Below are 14,598 nucleotides of genomic sequence, written 5' to 3' on the forward strand. Positions count from 1 at the left end.
CGGATTCATTTCAGAAGCGGATCTCCTTCAAGATTGAAGATCACCATTTGATTTCTTTAGAAGTTTTATTGGGTTTCTTTATGTCTTGTTGTTTTCCTAACTTTGAGATGATGTTATTCCAAATTATGAACTAAATTCCCTAGATACCTAGGGAAGATGAAACCTATATGAATCTTATTATTTGATTTCTGAATTACATGATAAATACCTGATTCTTGTTCTCAATTATGTATGCTTATTTCATATTTTAATATTTTTAGGGTATTAATTAATGCTTAATGTGCTTACTTCAGTAGAGCAAAAGTCACTATTTAAGAGTTGATCTAGCATAATTGATTGGAGTTGCATGCAATCCTAGAAATAGGACGACATAAATCTACCGGATTAGAGTAAAATCTAATAAGGGAATCCATAGATCGAGTTAATGCGACAATAGGGGTTTTAATTAGAAAGAGATTTCAATTAATCAACCCAGAATCAATTGTTTTTACTCTCGAAAAAGATATTAACATAATTTAGGGATTTCTACGGATCAAGGCACAAGTGAATAAATCGTTTAATTTAGATTCAGAATAATAAGTGAAGTCTAGGTGAATTCTTTCCTGGGTATTGCCTATCTCATTAGTTTTATTCGATTATTTTTACTAATTCATTCTCTGTTGCGTTCTTAGTAATTAGTTTAGTTAATTTTAGATTAAAAACATTTCCTTCAATTTATCGGTTAGATAATAGAAAAATAGTAAGTACTAGTACTTTTAGTCCTCGTGGATACGATATTCCCGACTCACCATAGCTATACTATTATTCAATAAGTGCGCTTGCCTTTGTCGTAATTTTTGTTAGTTTAGTGACCATCAAAACAATTGACACATGTCAACAAAATAAGTATGTCATGTGTCAAAAATTTAGGCTGCCCACATTAGCTGGAGACTGAGACCTTGTAATATATAATATATAAATTAGTTGTATAAACAATTATCACATGTCAACAAAATGAGTATACCATGTGTAAAAAAATTAGGCTGCCCGGATCAATTAGAAGCCTAAGACCTTATAATATATATATATATATATTTATATTATATAATATGGGTGAGTCAAAAATTTCACTGATAGTGTATTAAAATTTTCTCATATAATATATATGATTTATCCCATTTTTTAAAAGTAAAAATATCTCATTAAAAATTATTATATATATTTTAAAATATATAAAATAAAAAAATAAAAATTAGTAAATATGTTTTTCTATAATTTTAAGTCATTATATATATTTTAAATGATTTTAGATACTATAATATTTTAATGAATGGAATATTTTAAAGAATTAATTAAAAAATTAATTAAAAATGAAATATTCTAACATTTTTAATTGAAAAATATAATAAATAGAGAATACTAAAATTCTTAATATTTTAATAGTAAAATATTATTTTTAAATACAATCTAAATGTTTTCTAAAATAATTTATTTTTCTTAAAATAAGTTCTATATATTAATTTCTAAACAAATCTAACCATACATCATCATTACATTTTGCAAATAACGTAGGTTTAAATTGACAACATGAGTGCAAACCTACTCCCACTTTCAATTACAATGTAATTGCTTTCTTGTAATGAAAAAAAAAAAAAAAAAAGGAAACAGCTAATTTTAGTTTATTTTTAAAAAGAACATTGGAGAATGGAGACCACAATGACTACATTGAGCTTCTTTAAAGTAAAAGTACTATATTGACAATTTTCACTAAACTCTAGCGGCCATTTATGACATTATCTCTTTTTAATTATAAAATCAAAATCCATTTCAGCATTTTCTCTTGAAACAGAAAAGAAATTAATCAAATTAAAAGAAAAAAAAGATTGATATTGAAAGAAAAATACAGAAAACGCCATTCCTCTCCTGGATCTACAAGATCTAAGATCCGCTTCTTTCTTCTCAAAAAGAAAAAAAAGAATGCTCCACTCTCTCAGATCTATTTATTGAATTAGATCCTTAGCTGAGAAAAGATCAACTGTAAGCGAAGAATTCAAGGAAGATGTATATGGCATATGGATATCCGCAGGTGATTCCATTAGAGCAAGGGCAGTATCCTTCGTCGCAAAAGATCATTTACCTAAAACTCATTAACCGACTCTTGCTCGTCGTTTTGCCTTTGCATTTCGAGCTATGGAGTTCCTCCCAGGTATTTCCTACACGAATGCATGCTTTTATCTATGATTAGGTTTTTCTTGTTCCCCCTAAAGCTTTTTGATGATTAATATGTTGGTGATTGCAGCATAGAGTGAGGTTAGGGAGGTATAAGAGAGATGGGGATTCGCTGCAGCGAGAAGGCGAGAATTTGCAGGCCGTTTGGAGCCCTGACACCAAATTGATTGCGATTCTTGTGAGTTCTTGTTCTTTTTCCCTGAAAAGTTGATTTAGCTTACTGTGCTGGCTTCTCATTTCATTTTCTTTTTGCTAAAGTTGTATCTGTTTCTGTTTTCATTAAATGTTGGTTTAGTGTTAGGGTGCTGGCATTTTGGATTTAATAAAGTGTGTCACCTGATTACAATGAAGTAGAGCGGCAGCTTATGTAGCATTACTGTTGATAATTGCATTTAGCTTAATTTGTTTTATTCTAGGGCTTATGAATGATGGATAGAGTTTCTTTTTGCTCTGGGGAATTGATCAAAAATAAAAAGAAAATGCTTGTTAAGTTCATTCCCCCATTCTCTGTTTCAATGTACTAATTCTGTAGATATTTAAACACATGACTTTATTTGTTATGAATTTCTCAGTCCCTTTTTTTTTTTTTTGTTTTGCAGACTTCATCTTTCTATCTTCACATTTTTAAGGTCCAGTTTACAGAGAGAAAAGTACAAATAGGAGGGAAGCAACCTTCTGGTTTGTTTCTAGCAACGATAACTCGTGTTCTGAATGAACAAGTCCCTTTTGATGGAAATGATTTGGCCGTGTAAATATTTCTTTTTCATTTGCTGTAATTTTGACCGTAACTTCAGTTCTTTTCAGTGTCTTATTTATCATTTCCTTTGAACTTCTTTGTTGCAGGAGCAATATTGTGTGTGATAACAAACATATGCTATTGGGTCTTTCTGATGGATCTTTGTATAGTATCTCTTGGAAGGGGGAGGTAATCCATAGATAACATGTAGTTGCAATTTCTCCTTCTATGCAATTCCTTCAAAGCCAATTTGATTTTGTAATTCTCTTTTTCTCTATAGTTTTATGCAGCTTTTGGATTTGATTCCTCTCAACATAATGACAGTGAAGTTACTTCATTATCACATTCTCTAGCTAATTCTATTGCTTCTGGAGAGGCTGAAAGAGCTTTTGCCTCAAATTATAGAGTCTCCAAGAAATCTGCTATAGCACAGTTGGAGTTTTGTGTTTCGATGAGGCTGCTATTAGTCTTATATTCTGATGGACAACTGGTGGCATGCTCTGTGAGCAAGAAAGGTCTAAAGCCAGTTGAATCCATTAAAGCTGAAAAAAGTTTGGGAAATGGTGATGCTGTATGTACTTCCATTGCTGGAGATCAACTGATCCTTGCTGTTGGTACCAGAAGAGGTGTTGTTGAGTTATTTGACTTGGCTGATTCTGGGTCACTCATTCGTACTGTCTCCTTATATGACTGGGGGTATGTACTGTCTTTATTGTTAAAGCTAGAATGTTGGTGGTATAGTCTAAACGTATTTACATTTTGTTCTTTGAGTTAACTGACTACTATATTTGTCTACAAGGTACTTAAAGAGTATATTTTCCTCATTTCTCTTTTTGTAAAATCACATTTCTTTTGGTTGTCAACTTGCACTCAACTCTTTTACAGTATTATGAATATCTTCATGTTAAGCAACGTCTTACTTCTTGTGGTTTTGCTAGTTTCTTTCTGGTACTTATTTTAGCAAGTTTTTGGACCATAATTTTGTAGAAACCTATTGTATGGGTTTAGGCTTTCATTTGCAAATGTGAAAGATTTACTTCTCAATTTTGTTGTTTGGCAGATATACAATGGAGGACACTGGTTCTGTCAGTTGTATTTCATGGACACCCGATAATTCTGCTTTTGCAGTTGGGTGGAAGTTAAGAGGACTTACTGTTTGGTCTGTTTCTGGATGTCGTCTAATGTCAACCATCCGTCAAATTGGTTTGAGTTCTGCTTCTTCTCCAGTAGTTAAGCCAAACCAGGATTGTAAATATGAGCCTTTGATGGGCGGTACCTCACTAATGCAGTGGGATGATTATGGATATAGGCTTTACGCTATTGAGGAGGGATCATTGGAGAGAATTCTTGCATTTTCCTTTGGCAAATGTTGCCTTAGCAGAGGAGTTTCAGGAATGACTTATGTCCGTCAAGTGATTTATGGTGAAGATAGATTGCTTGTTGTGCTGTCAGAAGATACTGACGAGCTAAAGATGCTACATTTAAACCTTCCAGTTATACATCTGAATCACAACTTCAAAAACTGTCTGCTTTCATTCTGGTTTCTTTAAAATGTGAATGTTTCTGATGTGGTTTTGCCTTTGTTCAGGTTTCTTACATCTCCCAGAATTGGCCTGTTCAGCATGTGGCAGCGAGCAAGGATGGAATGTATTTAGCAGTTGCTGGTCTCCATGGGTTGATTTTATATGATATAAGACAGAAGAAATGGCGAGTGTTTGGAGATATTTCTCAGGAACAAAAGATTCAGTGTAAAGGTCTGTTATGGCTGGGGAAGATCGTTGTTGTCTGCAACTACATTGATTCTTCTAACATGTGAGATGCAAATCTGTGCCTTCTTAATTACTTCTGCAGAACTTGTCAACTCTGTCGAAATACTTATAGTTGTTGATTAATTTCTTGTAATATATAGATGCCTGAAAATTGATGGGCAAGTCATCACATTTCCAGTTCATTTAAAGTCAATGTGATAAAGTACTCTTAGTTTGAACCCTAAGCTTTTGGCAGCAAGTTTCAATTCTTTCTTTCTGCCATTTGTTTTTAATGAATACATATGTGTTATGATTTCATCATTTAAATTTCATGATCTACTGTTATTTATTGTGGTTGATGTAAATGATTGTATACAGGTATGAGTTGCTTTTCTATCCTCGATATCACCTTGATCAGAGCTCGCTACTATGTCGTAAACCATTGCTTGCAAAACCAATGGTGATGGATGTGTACGAAGATTATATACTAGTCACTTATCGCCCTTTTGATGTACACATATTCCATGTGAAGTTATTTGGTGAATTATCACCTACTAGTACTCCAGAATTACAGGTAAAGGAATGTTATGCAGTTTCCTTTATTCAAGTCTTTTATTGAAATATAAATCTGATTCTGCTTTGAAATAATGTGTAAAGTTATTCTTCATACGTTTTTAAGTGATAAAATGACAAACAGCTTTCTACAGTACGAGAACTCTCAATCATGACTGCAAAGAGCCATCCTGCAGCTATGCGTTTTATTCCCGATCAAATTCCAAGAGACAGTGCCCTTGACAATCACATTTCATCTTCTTCAGACTTGTTAGCCAGGGAGCCTGCAAGGTATTACCTTTGACTGGTGCATAGAACTTTCTGCAAATTGCATGCGTCTAAAAGTTACTTGCTTTTCTAGGTGTCTGATACTGAGAGCAAATGGAGAGCTTTCATTACTTGATTTGGATGATGGACGGGAAAGGGAACTTACTAATTCGGTTGAACTATTTTGGGTTACATGTGGTCAATCAGAAGAGAAAACAAATCTAATTGAGGATGTCTCTTGGTTGGACTATGGCTACCGAGGAATGCAGGTAACCTACTGTTAAAGTTGGTAGTCCAACATTTAGCTTTTTCTTTCTAGTGTAGATTCTCTAGCTTGTACTAGTCTGATTTAATTTCTGTTGGAAGCTTATTTTTACAGGTTTGGTATCCTTCTCCCGGTGTTGACTCATTTAAGCAGGAGGACTTTTTGCAGGTATTATTGGGAAAAGATCCCTATGGTATTTTGGGATTTTAGATCTCCTTACATGCTCTTCTTGTCTCATTATTATTTCTCTTATTCAGTATCTTTTTTTTAAAGATTTTGTATTTCATCTGGTTATTTGGCATATCTACTGGTTTTAATATTTCAACATTTATCATTAGTTGGATCCAGATCTGGAATTTGACCGCGAGGTTTACCCTTTGGGGCTTCTTCCAAATGCTGGTGTTGTTGTTGGTGTGTCTCAAAGAATGTCATTTTCAGCATGCACAGAATTTCCATGTTTTGAGCCTACTCCCCAAGCTCAAACTATATTGCATTGCCTACTTCGACACCTCCTTCAGGTATCTTTATTTTCTCATCTCTTTAAGAGTGTCAAATCCCTGTTTAATTTAAAGTATAAATTCATACGGAGATATTGACATTGAAATTTCTTGTCTTTATTAGCAAGGATTTGACTTATTTTATGCATTATGACAATGGATTTTGGGCAATATATCCATTTATTTGTCAAACCTCTGTGTTTCATCAGGCAGAGACTTAATTCTTTCTATTTAATGGTATTTAAGAAATATTTTTCTCCCAAAATGAATAGTGAGAATTGTGGTTGATTCTTAAAAGTCCTCATTCATTGTAGATTTCCCACTTTGAGCTAATGAATGTGAAGATTCTTACCACCAACCTTCAAGAATGAAAAAGTTTATTATGCTTGACCAAAAAGTGTTTTTACAACTTTTGCGGCTGTTAATTTAGTTATTTGCAAAGGCATAGCTTTTTCTCTAAGTAGCATAAAGGATGATGTTTTTGTTGTGCATACAACTTGTTTTAAAGCAAATGCTATTACTAGGTTATACATACTCTTTCTGATTCTGCTTCTGTTCCTGCTTCTTGCAGAGGAACAAAAGCGAGGAGGCTTTGCGTTTGGCACAAATATCAGCTGAGAAGCCTCATTTTTCACATTGTTTAGAGTGGCTTCTTTTCACTGTATTTGATGCTGAGATTTCAAGGTATTATTTAACTTGGAAAAATGACTGTCCAAGATATTTTTGTTAAGCTAAATGTTAATGGACCTTTTGACTCTAGAGCTTGAAATGACTGCTGTGTCTGTGTGTGCATTTTGATGGAATCCTAATGTTGCATTTTTTTAGCTTTTGGGAAACTAGAAAATATAAACTTCCATATATGCTTGCTGAACCAAGCGTTTCTTCTATTTTGCTTCAACCTTTTTATGGACCAATCTTGATCTCTGTGTGTTCACTGGAAGGCAGGAGGCTTTGATGTGCTTTCTTTTTCTCTCATTCTCTTTTGTTTTTTTGGTATCTCTTTACGCTTATCCTAACAGTCCTAAACTATATTGGTTTCTTGCAGGCAAAATGTGAATAAAAACCAGGTCTCAGTCCAGAAACAGAATGTCTCTCTTTTGGAGAAGACCTGTGATCTGATCAGAAATTTTCCTGAGTATCTTGATGTGGTTGTGAGTGTTGCAAGAAAAACTGATGGTAGACATTGGGCTGATCTGTTCAATGCTGCAGGAAGATCAACAGAGTATGTGCTTTAATTCTCCTTTTTTTATTTGTTTTTCCTGTGAACAGTTACAAAGCATGTCTGAAAGATGTTGAACATATATATAAGTCTTGATTTAACTAATTAATTTTGTGCATGCATGATAAAAATGTATAATTCTTTGAAACTAAACAGAAACTGGTTACATGAATCCTGGCCCATATTTTTGGCAGTATTATAAATTTGAGCAGAATGAACTAGATTCTTCTTCCTGGTCATCTATAGTGATTAACTATGTTTGGAAAGATTTGACTTTCCTGTGATAATTGCATTGAGTAAAGATTGGGCATTGGTTGGTTGCATCATCATTCTATTTATCATTTCTATTAGCATGCCTTCATCCTTTTTTCCTCCCAAAAATTGCCCTCACAAATTTTATTCCTAAAGGTTGTTTGAAGACTGCTTCCAACGGAGATGGTACCGCACTGCAGCGTGCTACATTCTTGTAAGAATTATCTTCTCTTTGGAAATTTTTACTTTGTAGTAAGCATATCATGTTTCTTGTCATTCCCCTTTCCAAATTTACCAAAGATATGTCCTCTTCTGAGATAGTTGAAACTATTTTTAACCCATGCATATAGCCTGTTTTTAATTTATTCTTTGGGTGGTTATACAGTTTAGTAGTTGTGTTGAACCTTTACCAAGTAAATTTATGAGTGTGTTTTATCTTCTAAGAATCATTTATCTCTTCCTCATTAGTCATTAGTCATTAGATGTAGTTGGAAGGCTATGCATGAGAATGTGGAACATATTCTCCTTATTGTATGTGAGTTCCTGGTCAGAAAACAATATGCAAGGTTTTCAATTCATACATAAGAGTACAGAAGTCATCATCTCCTGTTCTATGGTTTGATCAATTCATTCCTTTTATAAATGGTGCAGGTAATTGCCAAACTTGAGGGTCCTGCTGTTAGTCAGTATTGTGCTCTGCGTTTATTGCAGGTACTCTTTGCTAAATGCTAATAGTTTTATATGTAATTGTTTCTCCTTCTGTTTACCTTTATTTTGCCTTTAATTACCTCAAGACTCTTGAAAGCATTATCAAATCCTGTGCAGGCAACACTAGATGAATCCTTATATGAACTTGCTGGAGAGCTGGTATAATTTTGACATGGTTGCATGTTTACACAAATGAATTTTTTTGGTAAAAAACTCTTTCTGAATCATGATTTCTTTCTCCTGTTCTTAGGTGAGGTTCTTGTTGAGATCAGGGAGAGATTATGAGCAGGCATCTGCAGATTCTGACAGACTATCTCCTAGATTCTTGGGTTATTTCCTTTTTCGTTCGAGTTACAGGAGGCCTTCACTCGATAAAAGGTTACTGACTTCCATGAATTGTTCTGCATTATTTTTGCAATGTTATGATTTCGAAACAATACCCATTTCATTTTTTGGGCAACAGCACTTCATTCAAAGACCAGAGTGCTCATATTGCTCCAGTCAAGAACATATTGGAAAATCATGCTAGCTATTTGATGTCGGGAAAGGAACTTTCCAAGCTTGTTGCGTTTGTGAAAGGCACTCAGTTTGATTTAGTGGTAAGAAAACCTAAGTTGGTTCAAGATCTCATTTTATTGGTTATGTGATTTTCATTTGTTTTACTGAACAATACTTTGCAGGAATATCTTCAACGAGAGAGATATGGTTCTGCTAGGTTGGAGAATTTTGCTTCAGGTCTTGAACTGATTGGGCAAAAGGTGCGAGTTTTCATGGAAACTTGTTTTACTCTATATTCTTTTCTCCTTTGTTGTATTATTACATACCATTGTGAAAGAGCTTGTGTCATGTAAGAACTGTTCAAGTGCCTCAACTTAGGCAAATTAAGGCAGTAACAGTGTAAACACTTCAGGTCATAAAAACTAAGGTTTTTTTCCTGCAATTTTCTTGTGTCACTTGATAGTCTTTTGCTGATTGGACCTTTTTTTCTAAAAAAAAAAAAATTCCAGTTGCAAATGGGAACATTGCAGAGCAGATTGGATGCTGAATTCCTCTTGGCTCATATGTGCTCTGTCAAGTTCAAGGAGTGGATAGTTGTCCTTGCCACGCTTTTAAGACGTTCTGAGGTATAGTTTGCTTCTTTTGATGTTAAATTCTGGATTTAATGATAGTTGGAGTCTGATGCATGTATCATACCTTGTCCTAATTTGAAGTGTGGGTGACTCATTAGAGTTGTCATTTTGCTTTGGGAAAAGTTACTAGGAATTTTGTCCATGATTCACAAAAGAGGACAATTTTTTATTTGAATTATTTTTTAAAATTTTAACAAATATCTGTATTTTTCTACATAATTTATTTTACATAATTAATTAAACTGTCAAAGTGTTCAGTAAGTTCATCAATGTTTTGGATAAATGTTTTTGTTAATGTGACTTTTCAATTGATATTTGCCTAATATCTATTGTTTCTCTAAATAGCTGCTTGTCCTTCCTGATTTCTCTTTCTTCTCGTCTCTCTTTGTAGTATGATAAAAAAAGAGCTGCATATAGGGGTTAGATGGCAGTCAATTGGAGCATAATGGAAAACAATATAGAACCCAACTTTCCTTCTTTCTCTTTTTTCGCACTGCTATTCCTAGTATGAAAAAGAGCCACATAGGCCTTAATTGTCTGCCATAAGAAAACAGCGAGCTGAGTTTCAACCATCTTCTGTCTGAATCTTAAAGCGGGACTATTTAAAGTTGTTTGTTATCATTCAAATTTGAGATCCGAAAACTTGTTCTTTCTGGTGCTTTATTTGACATCTTCCTTTGATATTCTGGTTATTATTTTCGAATAAATTAAGTAATTTTTTCGTTGGAAAAAATTTGTTCCTGATAGGTAGATGATCACCTCAAAAGAGGCTGAACTGAAACATATCTATGTAATCTTGGGTTAAAATCTCTTTTGGTGTTATTGAAATCCATCTTTGAGGATACCTGTTATTTAATTGTTTTCATTTTAGGTCCTTTTGACATTAAAAAGCTAGGCAAGTTATTCATCAGAGTTGGTTTCATGATCATAATCTATTTGTTGTTGAGCAGGTTCTTTTTGATCTTTTCCGGCATGACATGCGGTTGTGGAAAGCATATAATATGACATTGCAGGTATGTGGCTTTTACAGTCCAAATATTCTTAACCAAATCCGACTTTCTCACCATGCTCTAACAATGTCCTTTTGACAGTCTCATTCTTCATTTGCTGAATACCATGATTTGCTTGACGATTTGGAAGAGAAACTCTCTTCCACTGCAAATGCAGAAGAGAAATAAGGTAGGTACTGAAACAAAAGTTGCAGTGGGGGAATGCCAATTTTAGCGAAAGCATGCATTCATTTATATGTTTAATCAAAGCAAAGGACAAGCAGTGGAAATCAAAGTCATGCGACTGATTAGGCCTTTGTTACAGTGAATCTTTGTATCTCATTAGAATCACAAAAATTGTTCTTTGTAGATATAGAGGGTTAAGCATCATAGCATTCATTTCATGCTCGGTTGCATGTATCAGAGGTATTTTTTGTTTTAATCCACTATTCTTCACACTATTTATTTACGTATTTTTGGCTGTATAAATGTTGAATATAAATAAATCAAATAGACCACTTATTATACTCAATGAGTTTCTTGAGCCTGAAGTGAATTACAGGTTTTACATCTTATCCTTTTGGTTTGGAAATTTTCATGGATTTGGATAAAATTGACAAAATTTGCCCCTTCTTTTTTTTTCGTTGTTTTTAAAATTACTCACGTCATTATATACGGGCAATCGCACAGGTTTTTTTTTTTTTTTTTAATGAAATGGAAAATCATGATTTTCACAAGGCTCTTTATTATTTATCACGTTTACTACGGAATGCCAACCAGAATAATCTTGATAGCCTTAGCTATTAATTATACCAATATTATTAACCGCTCCATTTTTCAGGTACTCCAGAAGTTGAGTAATGTACTTTTATTGATCACTACTAAACTCAGCAGACCTGAGGCCTTGTCCTAGCCTCAGAATTTGCCACTTCTTTTTTATTGTATAATCCATCTTCACCTCTTGTCAATCTCCACTAGCTATCTTGTCTATCACTGTAACTCCAACCACAGTGAAACAAGGATCCCCAAAATGTCCGTTTGTGGTGCCCGCCCAAGAGTCACCACTCCTCTGCCTTGTGTCCTTTGAGCAAAACCCCGTGGCACTGCATCCGTATAATCTTTAGCCCAATTCAGATAACTCTAGTTCATAAGCTATCTCATAAGTTTGATCTCTGCTCAGTTTACACTCACTGCCAATTTGCCAACCCCCCACAAACACAACTGACCTGTGCTTTTGCTCGTCTAGCCACTTAAAAATCTTAACCCATGCCTCATCGGTGATGTCTCGTCCTTGTGGTTTCTCCGGTGGAAGCCAACTTGCCGAAATCACTTTGTTTCCCGAGCATCTTAAGTAAACTCAAGTAATCAAGTAATTACCTTCAAACTCGTTGCAACTACGTACAACGACAGCTTGGCAAGACTGTAAGGCCTTGTTAATGCCATAGGCATCAGATTTGTCAGTGCCGTTTGATCCATAAAGGGCATCAAAACTGCCCGCAGTCTCTTGTTTCTTGAGGCAAACTCAAGATGGGAAAGTGACCCATTTCCGGAGTTGACGTCAAAGCTTTCTGGAGATAAACGTAGCTTCTTTTGGCCATCACTGAACAGATAATCGGGCGAGCCCGGGGAAAAAGTCTGGAAGCAGTCAAAACTGTGAAGTAGACGGGATATAGGAGACAATTAAGAGATGAAGGTGAGAAATTATAATTATTTTTAATCAAGTTTGAATAAATTTTTAAGTAGTTATTGAAAGGTTATTTGATTTTTTTTATTTTTTATTTTGTCCATCAATGATATCATAAATTGTGGTGCATTAATGATGCGTAAAATTTATACATTGATGTTGCATTGAATATAATTTCATATTTATATGCACTTGTACATTGTATCATGTTTAGTGTTTGTGCGAATGTAGAAATCAATGTTGCTTGTAGTTTCCAATCTTTTGTAAGATAATCATATTTGATTTGATATTTATATTATAGCAATTCTTATTATTATAAAATTTAATGTTTAATACATGGGTTTTTCCCATTTTTTCCTTCGAGTTGAACTTTCTCCACGAGCTCCTACTGTTTCATCATCTTGTAATCTCTCTTGTTTTGATGCCTTGGGTTTTCTCCTAGAAGCTTTTCTGATTCCTCCATATTCTGTCATTCTCTCTTGAAGTTTAGATTGGTCTCACTTTTCTGTCGTTCTCCACGAGGGCAAAAGGTTTGACCCAATCTCAATCTTCTCCTTTTCTGTGGATGGAATTTGTTTTTCCTCTATTTTGGCTCTCGTTTGAGCTTTTGTTGTGGCTTTCTTGAGCTTACTATTTGTAAATGGTTTAAATTATGACTTCCATTCCATGTGTTCAATCATTTGCCTCTGTTAGAAAATATATTACGTAGTTGTAAATATGTAGTTGAAATTTAAAGGGATTTTATTTCTTTTCCTTTTATGTTAAGTGTTGAGAAATGTGCTCGTATTGTAATAAATTTGTAATTATTTTTATATATTTAAATGATGAACAAATAAATAAAGTTAATTTTACATTATTATATTGTTGAGAAATGTGCTCGTATTAGATAATGTAAACAAGTCTATAATCTCGTAAAAGAACTCAAGTGAGTATTTAATTCAAATACTCAGAAGGATTATAATGTCGTCTACAATTCCAATTAGAGAGATGATTAGTTTTGACTATTGAAATAATTGACTCCGCGGGTAGAGACATAAATATACTCATTAGAAGAATGATACATTGGACTGAACCTAAATTGAAATAATTCGAAATTCGTTTGTGAATTAATTAACTTGTGGTGTTCATGGTGTGACTTACATAAATCTTGAGTTAGTTACCGACCATGTGTATGCAACTCATGTGCTTTGATGTAAGTGGAGGCTTATGCTTTAAAGATGATTGAACTAATATCCGGTATGTTGGGTACATGACTTGTGTATGACATGACTTTACTAGCAACAATAAAATTTATAGCTCGATTAAAGAGTTAACGACATCCTCTTATTAACATTGTGTGGATTGATAAATATGTAACGTGACTACGAGTTGCTTGTTCTTGAATGAACAATTTATCACAATCATTAGTTGACAGTGATCATATTAATCATTAAGAAGACACAATAGTGACAATGAGATAAAATATGATTGTATTGAGTGAACAAATTTAACTCAAAGGAATCAAGGATATCATATGAGAGTAACATACATATGGCGAGGTCATTGGACAAAGCAGTTGATTGAATTAAAGTCATTGGACAAAGTAGTTGGTTGAATTACTTTCGTAAATAGTATTTTCAATCATGGTACTTCTTGTGGATGAACTCCATGATTAAGTAAATTGCGAATTATCAGAATGATACTTTTGGACACAATTGCAATTACTAGAGTCTAATTGTATATAAATTCGATTGGTCCCTTTGCTAGCTCAACAAAAGCTCGATCGAACTATATAAGTCGATTTATTTGATTTGGGACTAAATTAGTCGCTTGCGATAATTGTTGAATTACAAAATTTGATTAAAGAAATTTCTTGAAAAATTAATTTGAAAAATTTCAATAATTTTTGGGTTAATTAATTTTGATCAAGTAAAATTAAATTAATCAAATTAATTAAAATAAATATGATATTTTTGGAAATTAATTTTCAAGTCAGACAATTGGCCCAATGGGTAATTAAACTTGAAAATTGGACTCGAGATAAAAAATTGAACCCGAGAACCAAAACTCAGAAACTAGTTGAACTGGGCCTTGTGTATAAAATTGGACTGACGGTCCAACTGGTTGCTGGACTGGACCGGCCGGGCCATCATTGGCCCAGACAGAATTGGCAACAACCGAACTGGCTAAGCCCATTCGGGCAAAATGGCGACAGTTTAAGGTGCCGGGGAGAAGTGGCAGTGACAATGGCACTGCTGGGCATGGCAGTTGTGACGGCGGCAATTTGATGACCGACAGATGGTCAGCGGGCGACGATTTTTCTATGGTAGAGCAGTGAAAAAATTAGACTTCTAGTGGGACTCT

General features: G+C 34.0%; 1 protein-coding gene across 1 annotated transcript; it reads left to right on the forward strand.

Moving 5' to 3' along the window:
* Nucleotides 1–1,753: 1,753 nt before the first annotated feature.
* Nucleotides 1,754–11,103, forward strand: LOC108454366 (uncharacterized). Its single transcript, XM_017752808.2, has 23 exons — nt 1,754–2,185; nt 2,279–2,386; nt 2,808–2,956; nt 3,052–3,133; nt 3,225–3,640; nt 4,005–4,437; nt 4,533–4,756; nt 5,071–5,266; nt 5,390–5,535; nt 5,606–5,780; nt 5,891–5,944; nt 6,115–6,294; nt 6,845–6,957; nt 7,319–7,495; nt 7,901–7,958; nt 8,396–8,455; nt 8,570–8,611; nt 8,703–8,830; nt 8,916–9,051; nt 9,133–9,210; nt 9,460–9,576; nt 10,533–10,595; nt 10,674–11,103. The coding sequence occupies exons 1-23, from the start codon at nt 2,039–2,041 to the stop codon at nt 10,758–10,760; spliced, it is 3,369 nt and encodes a 1,122-aa protein (XP_017608297.1). The 5' UTR covers nt 1,754–2,038; the 3' UTR covers nt 10,761–11,103.
* The last annotated feature ends 3,495 nt before the right edge of the window (nt 11,104–14,598 follow it).

The sequence above is a fragment of the Gossypium arboreum genome, chromosome 7, assembly GCF_025698485.1.
Source record: "Gossypium arboreum isolate Shixiya-1 chromosome 7, ASM2569848v2, whole genome shotgun sequence".
Lineage (NCBI taxonomy): Eukaryota > Viridiplantae > Streptophyta > Magnoliopsida > Malvales > Malvaceae > Gossypium > Gossypium arboreum.

Coding starts and splice junctions, on each gene's coding strand:
- LOC108454366 (XM_017752808.2), top strand. CDS start 2,039: ATGTATATGGCATATGGATATCCGCAGGTGATTCCATTAGAGCAAGGG. Junction 6,958..7,318: donor TTTGATGCTGAGATTTCAAG/GTATTATTTAAC, acceptor GGTTTCTTGCAG/GCAAAATGTGAATAAAAACC. Junction 8,612..8,702: donor ATGAACTTGCTGGAGAGCTG/GTATAATTTTGA, acceptor TCCTGTTCTTAG/GTGAGGTTCTTGTTGAGATC.